At 57.1% G+C, this 9,232-nt stretch overlaps 1 protein-coding gene across 1 annotated transcript in view; it reads left to right on the top strand.

Annotated features, from left to right (window-relative positions):
- The window catches only part of TRAF3IP1 (TRAF3 interacting protein 1), a 67,415-nt gene that overhangs the window by 6,559 nt on the left and 51,624 nt on the right, over positions 1-9,232 (top strand). Inside the window, exons 4-8 of the mRNA XM_042780981.1 lie at positions 2,072-2,206; positions 2,310-2,408; positions 2,487-2,801; positions 4,306-4,377; positions 5,352-5,427. Of these exons, the coding sequence (XP_042636915.1) occupies positions 2,072-2,206; positions 2,310-2,408; positions 2,487-2,801; positions 4,306-4,377; positions 5,352-5,427 (697 nt within the window). The remainder of the gene's footprint in view (positions 1-2,071; positions 2,207-2,309; positions 2,409-2,486; positions 2,802-4,305; positions 4,378-5,351; positions 5,428-9,232) is intronic.

Genomic DNA, 9,232 nt, shown 5'->3' with positions numbered 1-9,232 from the left:
GGAGGTGTGCTGGGTGTGAGTCCGGTCCTGGGAGGTGTGCTGGGTGTGAGTCTGGTCCTGGAAGGTGTGCTGGGTGTGAGTCTGGTCCCTGGAGCTACAGGAGCAGTTACATGAGACACTGCAGAGAGACCACGAGGAGCTCTTGTGCTCAGTGCACACAGGCAGTAAACATGGTGAAGGTTCTCCTGGGAACGTTGCTCTGGGCGGTGGCTGGAGGCTTCATGCCCAGGCTGCCTCTGGTTCCTTGCCCCGTGGGCCTCCTGGGACAAACGGCTTCACCTGATGGGCCCCGGGCCGCTGTGGCATGAGTGCCTTGCCTGGGCTTGTGGTCTCGGTTGCCCTTGGGCCTCCTGGGTAAGGTGCCAATGGCTTTGCCTGGGTTCCTGCTGGCGGTCACTCCCAGGGCTGTGCTCTGTGGGAGCCCGGCTGTTCCCGGGGAGCAGAGCCAGAACTTCATCAGGAGAACCTTGAACCCAGCATTTGGTGTCCTGAGGGGACATGACCAGGACAACCTGGGATGTCACCATGTGGGAAGGAGTGGGTCTCCCCCCGCAGGACTGAGGTGTGGAGTGGGGTGGTGTCGGGCTGTCTCCTCAGAGGGCTCCAGACAGCACTGCCTTGTCCAGGCCCAGCTCTTGGCTTAGAGACTGGCAAGCTGATTTTGCCAATCTGCTGGCCTCCATGCCAGCCTCCTTGTCCCCTGCAGCCTGCATCCCCCTTGCAACTTTATACGTCCCTGAAGCCTTATGTCCCCTGCACCATTACGTCTCCCCACAGCCTCATGTCCACCACCTGCACCCTATGTTTCCCCTCAGCCCTATGTCTGCCCGAAGCTTTACGTCTCCCCGTAGCCTTATGTCTCCCCACAGCCGTGTCTCCTGGCAGCCCCGTGTCTCCCAGCAGCCTCGTGTCTCCCTATTTCTCCCCTTAGCCCTAATATCTCCTCACCGCCCCGTGTCTCCCTGCAGCCCTGTGTCTTCTCCTCACCGCCCCGTGTCTCCCAGTTCCACCATGTCTCCCGGCAGCCCCATGTCTCCCTGCAGCCCTATTTCTCCCCGCAGCCCCGTGTCTCCCGGCAGCCCCGTGTCTCCCCGCAGCCCCGTGTCTCCCCGGAGCCTTAGGTCTCCCAGCAGCCCTGTGCTGCTCATCTTTCTGTGAGGCAGGTCTGGCCAGGCTTCCCTGCTGACCCTCGGCTGAGTTCCTCAGATGCAGCAGCTCCGGGGCTCCTCAGAGCTCTGACCTGCTGTCCCTCCTTTCCCCTCTCAGTTCTTTCTCCTCACCTGAAGTCGCCTCCCACCCCCTGGCAGCAGGATGTGCCCTTCCCTCAGCTGGCCTCTCCTCCTCCCAGACTGACCTGGGCACCATTGGGTCCCCACGCACTGATGCTTGACTGTGGTGTTTGCCCGTCTCCTCTGGTACACAGTGACCTCATAAGCGTGGCACTTGGCGTGTGAAGGGACTCAGGGTGTTCTGTGGAATGAGTGCATGCTTGAGAAGTCAGCCAGGTCCCTGACAGGGGCACTCAGGCCGGGTGGCTGCCAGGGGCACCAGAGGAGGAGTGCTGCATCCAACCTGGATCAACTCACGGAGGCCTTTGGCATCGGGCTCTGGGCTCGACTTGGATCAGCTCGCGGAGCCCTTTGGTGCAGGGGCTCTGGGGTTCTATGAAGTGTGTAAAGCACTTTTGAGACTTGTTTGGGTCAGTGTTACTGTCTTTGGAAGTTGGGGTAGAATGGGATCGAAACGTAGTTAGCAGGTAGAGTTTACTGCTAATGATACTTGAGGGCCTGGAGGGTGAGTTACAGGAAATGCTGCTCTTTGTCTGGGATTACACAACTGTCCTTCACTAGTTCGTCCTTTGCTATCACTGGTAGACACAGCTGGGCAGGCCCAAACACAGTCAGATAGACACAGCCGGGCAGGCACAGCCGGGCGGACACAGCCAGATAGACACAGCCGGGCGGGCACAGCCAAAGGTGCTGAGCTCCCAGGGAGCACTGACGTCCCCGATTGTTCCGTTTGCTGACCCCATGCTCCCCCTGCGTGTCGTTTCTTCACACTTTGACAACAGCTCTCTAGTGAGGATGCCGTGCGCAGAGTCCTGGCTGGAGAGAAGGCCGATGGGAAGAGAAAGACATCCAAATCTCAGGAACCGGAGAACAGGAACTCCAAAGAGGAGGAGCCCCGCGTTCACAAGAACAAAGAGGTGAACCTCAGTGTTGAGTGTCGTCCCGGAGGGTGGAATCGTGTGTTGCCCCTGGTTCAGGTCAAAGCATTCATCGATGATAACTGCTGTTTGACTGTTTCAGGACAGAAGAAACTCTGAAATAAAAGACAGAAGTCTGAGCAGAGATCACAAACAGAGGGAAGACTTGAAAGAAGAAAGCAAACCCAGAGAGAAGGAGAGGGCCAAGGAGATGGAGAGGGCCAAGGAGACAGAGAGGGCCAAGGAGACGGAGAGGGCCAAGGAGACGGAGAGGGCCAAGGAGAAGGAGAGGGCCAAGGGGAGTGACAGGGACAGACAGAAGGACCCCGAGAGAGACAGGTACCGGGAGGGAGAGAGAGAGAACCGGCCCAAGCACGAGAGGGACAAGGACCGCGCCAACAGAGACAGGGCCAAGGAGGCGGACCGCGACAAGGAGAGGGAGCGGAAGACCGAGGGAGGACGCGAGAGGGAGCGGTGGAAGGAGCGAGACGCAGAGCGGGAGCGAGACAGGGCCAGACGCCGAGGGAAGGCCGGGGAGCACCCCCGGGAGCCCGATGGGGACAAGAGCCGGGAGCACGAGAAGCCGGAGAGAAGGGTAAGGTCTTGGCTTCGTCTCGGCTGCACTCAGCAGTGTCTGGGTGGCTCCCCACCGTGGTCCTTCTGTGCACGGTAACGGGTGGCTCAGGTTCAGTGCTGGACTGCTTACCAAGAGGTTGGTTCAAGTCCACCAGGAGGCGCCTCGGAAGAAAGACCTGGCTGTCTGCTCTGGAGGTCACAGCCTTGCGACCCGGTGGAGAGCATTTCTGCTCAGACACGTGGGGTCGCCGTGAGTTGCAGTTCACTCGAGGGCAACTGGCTGTTTTTGTCGTGTGATTAGGAAGTGGGTTTCCTTTCATGCCCATGCAAAATGATGACAGTCTTGAATTCCTAGTCGTAGCCCAAAGAGATGCCCGTTTCCTGCCAGACTTACTGCTCCCCTCTGTGTGTAGACGTCTTGGTCCCCTCTGTGTGTGGGTGTCTTTGGTCCCCTCTGTTTGGACTTCTTTGGTCCCCTCTGTGTTTGGGCGTCTTTGGTTCCCTCTGTGTTTGAGCGTCTTTGGTCCCCTGTGTGTGTGGACGTCTTTGGTCCCATGTGTGTGTGGACATCTTTGGTCCCCTGTGTGTGTGGACGTCTTTGGTCCCCTGTATGTGTGGATGTCTTTGGTCCCCTGTGTGTGTGGACGTCTTTGGTCCCCTGTGTGTGTGGATGTCTTTGGTCCTCTCTGTGTGTGGGTGTCTTTGCTCCTCTCTGGGTGTGGACATCTTTGGTCCCCTCTGTGTTTGGATGTCTTAGGTCCTGTCTGTGTGTGGATGTCTTAGGTTCTCTCTGTGTGTGAATGTCTTTGGTCCCCTCTGTGTGTGGACGTCTTTGGTCCCCTGTGTGTGTGGATGTCTTTGGTCCTCTCTGTGTGTGGATGTCTTTGGTCCCCTGTGGGTGTGGGTGTCTTTGCTCCTCTCTGTGTGTGGACGTCTTTGGTCCCTTCTGCGTGTGGGGAGGTCCTTTGGAAATCCCCGGAGAACCCCAATAAAGCCACATCTTGGTGGTGATGAGATTTGTTGTTACTGTGAAAATACACGTAACAGAGTATTTGTCAATTCAGCAAGTCCTGTGTGTGTGATTTAGGGACACTGATGTCCTTCTTCATGTTGTGTAACCATTGCCGCTGTCCTGTTAGAAGGGAGGGTGGCGAGACTGTCCCTGGAGGACACCATGCTGGGTAGGGGAGAGGGTCAGGGAGAAAGGAAGACCGTCAAGGAGGTGAACCCATGCAGTGGCTGCCATGATGGGCTCAGACAGGGTGATGTGGGGCTGGTGCTGGGCCGGGCAGTGTTCCCTGATGTTGTGCATGGGGTCGCTGTGAGTCAGAGCTGACGTGACAACACTGAACAACGATATTCTGAATTACCGCCCCATGAAATGCTCTTCTTTTGGGAATAGTTTTCCTGCTGTTGGTCAGCATTACATCAAATGTTTTGACATACTTTTAGATGTTACAGTGTTGTTACGAATTTGAATCTTCTAAACTTTGAAGTATTTTTCTTTTTTTTTTTTTTCGTAGTCTACAGGCCCAGGAGAGATTTCTAAAAAGACATCAGATGGATTTTCTAGAGACCTGAAGGCCGACACGGAGGTAACCTATAAGCGTGATTGCAGGAGCCTGAGCAGGTGGCCGCGGTGAAGTGCTAAATACTGCGCCCCCATCCTCTCACAGCCCCTTGAGATCGGGAGGAGCGCACGGGGCAGGCTCCCCTCAGCGGACCCGGGTCGGTGCTGCTATGAGAGTGAAGATTTCTGTTGGGTTGCTGTTGTTGGGGGCTGTTGAGTCAGCTCCTTATTGCCTGGTACATTGGTCATGGTTTAATCTGTGTCTTTCCGTGCTGGACCCCTGCCCGAACCTGACCCTTTGCCTGACAAGCAAGCTGCCTGGTGCGCAGAGGATAGAGTGGTCAGTTGGGCAGAGTGGGGGTGGCACTTCTGAAGAGTCTGGGCGGGAGTGAGTCATCAGGCAGACGGACAGGGAGGGCCAGGTGGAGGGACCCCACGGCGGGGGCACAGCAGAGGCCGGGCCAGGTACCTCCCTGTACACTGGCCTCTGGAGGTGAGACTTACTTCATCCCAGCGTCAGGGAGCCACTGAAGGGTCCTAACCCACTCTCAGACATCCGGTTTCCGTTTCAGAAGGTGTGTTTAGGCAGCTGTGGGGGCGGTGAGTGAGTGGTGGGGTGGCGGCTGAGGGCCAGTTTGGGGACCGTGTAGCAGCTTGGCGGGCAGCTGAAGTCCCTGACACGGTGTGTACTTTTCCACATTCACAGTTTACGGGCGTGTCTAAGTAGCTGAGTCTGCTGCAGGAGAGGCTAAGTCCTCGTATGCACGTGTGGGGCCTGCGTGCTTCTCAGCATGTGTCAGCAGATGGTGCCCTTCCCAGGGTTCTAAATGTTGGGGGCAGGTCTCCCTCCCTGTTCACTCATGTCCCAGCCTCGAAGCGTGTGGATGCCACGGTGGTGGTCCCCACCTGGGCTTTCCAGCAGAGCCTGAGTGACCGCCATGCCAACGGTATGGCTGTGTCATGCCTCAGCTGACTGTCTGCCTTTCTCTTGTCTTTAAGGCTGATGTTTCTCCGAGAGCGTCCAGGTCCCTGACAATGAAAACGTCAAAACGGCGATCGAAACATTCCATGGAAGGTACCGAACTCTGGTTGTGTGCTAAGCGGGGGGCTGACATGGTGCTTCTGTCGTCAGTCAGCGTCAGGCTCCTGCCTCAGGTGCTCAGGTGGCTGGAGAGCAGGTCTGCCTTGGGGTGGAATGAACGGACGATGTGACGGTGACAGCGAGCTGCGGCTCTGGCCCCCACACGTGTGCATCCGGAGGCCCCAGGGCAGAGCAGACCTCTGGTGGAGGCCTGGGATGAGCTGTGCAGTGTCATGGGAGGTGTGAGCGATTTGAACTTGTCAGAGGTAGTTAGCTGCCATTCACGTCTGCGCTGAGGCTGAGTGGAACCCTGACGTCGGGGCTGAGGGAGGACACAGGCGGTGGCTGTTGGTGGGTTTCACAGATGAGCATAACGGAGCCTGGGAACTGTGCATAAGACTCAAGCTGGTAGGTCTGGCCCAGGGTCGTCCAGGGGTACCCTCCTCACAACAGGCCAAGAGGGAGGAAGAGAGCGCCGAAGAGGGAGGAAGAGAGCGCCGCCAACCGCAGAGACGGCAGAGACGGGTGCTGGAGGTTCAGCTGTCGTTGGAGGACAGAGCTCGTTTGATGTGCAGTGCCCCCTTGTGACGGGCTGTCCTTGTCCTAAGCCACGTGAACGGTGGAATGGTGCTGAGGGCGTCATCCTTGGGCCTTGTGTTTAGAAGTCAATGCCAGTGGCAGGTTCTGTTGCGTCACGATGTGGAGTGAGTCTGTCGCAGGTGTCTTTGTGCGGGAGCTTTGGGTGAAGTTTCAGACGTTCTCTGTGCCTTGGGCTCCTGGGCGTGGGGTCACTGCTGGCAGGGGTGGTCTTGGCTGCGGGTGTCACCCACGGGACCTGCACCCTTGCCTTCTCCTGTTTGTGGAAAGGGCTGGGTCGGCACGAAGCAGGGTGTTCTGTGCCTTTGATCCTGAGTGGATGCGGCATTTGTCCCTGTGGGGGTTGTCACGTGCCACCCTGCTCTGCCCTGCTTCTCCCTGCTGCCTCTGTTGGGCCCTGTATGCACAGGACGTGCCGGATTTTGGGTAAGGGCCTCTCCTGAGTTCTCGGTTATACCTGGCTGGCCTCTGACTGGCCTGAGCGCCTGGGCTTTAGATGCTGGAAGCTGCTTGTCTTTTTTAAAGAATCGTCCAGAAATTGGATAGATTTGTTTTTTGTGCTGTGTTTTTGTGCTTTTTTTTTTTCAGTTGTCTGCTGTTTTAAGTTATGGTGTGAGGCCAGGCTCCAAATTTGCTTTTCCAGAATCAGGCAGCACCAGCTGTTGGAGGTGAGGTCCCTCCTCCGAGCCGTGTTCCTCCCCCTTGACCGTGGTGCCCACACACTCCTCGTACGGAGTTTGGTTTTGTTTTGCTTTCTGCTGCTGTCTGTTTTACTGCAACTTGCCTATCATTGTTCTCTGCAAAGAGTTTGAAGCTGTGTTATGTTTATTCTTTGAGCTAAATTTTAAAGTCCCTTCACAGTTCAAAGAATCCCACTCCCACAACACGAGAGACCAGAATGATTTGGCAGGATTCATTGTACCTGTAGGAGTTGTGTTCTATTTATCTGGGGAAGGTGGACACGTCTGACTTCAACATGGAAAAGGCATCTCCCCTCTCTAGAAAGATCTGTGTGTGTGTGAGTGTGTGCGTGCATGTTAGCATGTACATGTATACGTATGCCTGTGCGTGCACGTGTGTATGTATGTGCACGTGCATGCTGTGCATGCATGTACGCACATATATGCAAGCATGTACGCATATTTGCACACATGCATACAGGTGCTGTATATGTGTGCGCACACGTGTGGGCATGTGTGTGCGCACATGCGTATGTGGGGGTACGCATGAGTGTGTGCATGCACACATGTGTGCTGCAGTGCACATGTGTGTGCATGCATGTATGTGCATGTGCTGCTGTATGCATGCATGCACACTGTATATGCACACGTGTGTACATGCATATGAGTGCTGTGTGTGCACCTGCGTGTGTTGTATGTGTGTGCAGTGTGCGTGTGTGCATGCATATGTGCATATGCACAGATGCATGTGCGCATGTGTTACGTATATGTGTGTGCTGTGTGCATGTGTGTGCATATGCACAGGTGTGTGTATGTATGTGCATGTGTGCTGTATGTGTGTACACACATGTGTGTGGGTGTGTGCATACATGCGTGCTCATGTTAACCGAGGTGTTTCTCAAGAGTTTGTTCCATTGTGAGGGTGCTTTGGGGAATGGTGTCTTTTCCTTCATTCTCTAATGCCAGCTCTTGGTGTGTAGGTGTCTTACTGAGTCCTGTGACTGTCCTGTAGTCTGGCCCCATGGCTTAATCCTGGCCCCACAGTGCCGCCGAGATGCCTTTGGTTCACAAGCCGACCGCGGCGTGCTCAGCGTTTCCACTCTGATGACCCGGTCTGTGCCCCATGTTTACCGGGGAGACTGTGCTGCGGGCCTCTTTCTGCACAGGCCCTGAGGGGATCTCCAATCAGGGCTTTGCAAGCTTTATGACATTAAGCTTTGCCAAGGTCAACACTGGGCTGGACTTCTCTTCCCTGCTGCTCTCTGGGCACCGCCCCCTCTGTGAGCCTTCCCAGCAGACACTGCCATGCCCACTGGCATCCTGGCTGGCTTAAATAGTAGGCATCTGGGCCAATGTCCAGCTCCTGGCAGGTGCCTAGGCCATAGGACCCGTGTGCTCTCTTCAAGGGCACGAGCCTTGCCCTCGCTCCAGAGTGGGAGCCTGCCGTGTTTGGTAAACACGTGTACAGTTTGGAAGCCACTGGGTGGTGCCTTGGGGCTGCAGAGATGCTGTGGGGGAGGGTACGGCAGGCGACGCTTGCTCCTAGGGAGTGTCCCGGCAGAGCAGGTGACTGAGCTGTGAAGGGATGTGGCTGCAGGACTCGGTTTGCACCTGTTTTCCTCGTGTGGTTTCGTGTCAGGAAGAAGGGCCTGCAGGACCAGTGAATGTGTCTTTCCCCTGACAAGGACCGCGGCTCTTCCTGCAGGAAGGCTCGGGGGGAGGCGGCTGGAGGCAGCGGGGCAAGGTGGACACGCGGTCGCCGGGAGCGCGTGGACGGGGCGGGGCAAGGTGGAGGTGGCACGCGGACGCTGGGGCCGTGTGGATGGGGCGGGGCAAGGTGGAGGTGAACACGTGGACGCCGGGGGCGCGTGGACCAGGCGGGGCAAGGTGGAGGTGGCACGCGGATGCCGGGGGCGCGTGGACGGGGCGGGGCAAGGTGGAGGTGACACGCGGATGCCGGGAGCGCGTGGATGGGGCGGGGAGCCCTTCAGTGTCCTGACCTTCTGCTTGCCTGTGAGCCTTCACAGGTGGAGCTCGGTAGGGGCCCAGTGGGGGTTGTGCAGCAAAGATGTGGGGCTGCGGAGTGGGCCCGCCCCGTCAGGGGACCTGGGGCAGAGCGTTGTGGGGGAAGGTGCTCAGCCAGTGCCTGGAGACTGGGGATACATCAGAGAAGTGGGGGAGGGGGCCGTCCTGGGGCCTAGAGAAGGAGGGGCCCTGCAGGGAGGCAGGGAGGGGACTGTCCGGGGGGGAGGGGGACGCCTGTGGACACTTGTGCTGGACCGAGTCGCCCAGAGTCTGAGGACTGACCACCGAGCCTGCCATGACAGAGCCTGCCAGCAACCTCGACCTAGAACCCTGTAAAACCTCACTAAGACAGTCATGAAAGCCAGTGCGACGTTTTAACGTGCTGTTAACTATTTCATGTCAGGAAGAGAGGAAGATCATATTTCAGCTAAAAGTTTAGACCCTGTAGTGTTGGCACTGAGTCACCAGCTGGAGCAGGAAGTGGCAGCTTCTGGAAT

This window comes from Orycteropus afer, unplaced genomic scaffold (genome assembly GCF_000298275.1).
Source record: "Orycteropus afer afer isolate SDZICR_OR568_19922 unplaced genomic scaffold, OryAfe1.0 scaffold00006, whole genome shotgun sequence".
In the NCBI taxonomy this organism is placed as follows: Eukaryota; Metazoa; Chordata; class Mammalia; order Tubulidentata; family Orycteropodidae; genus Orycteropus; species Orycteropus afer.
This window is presented reverse-complemented; position numbering and strand designations above follow the sequence as displayed.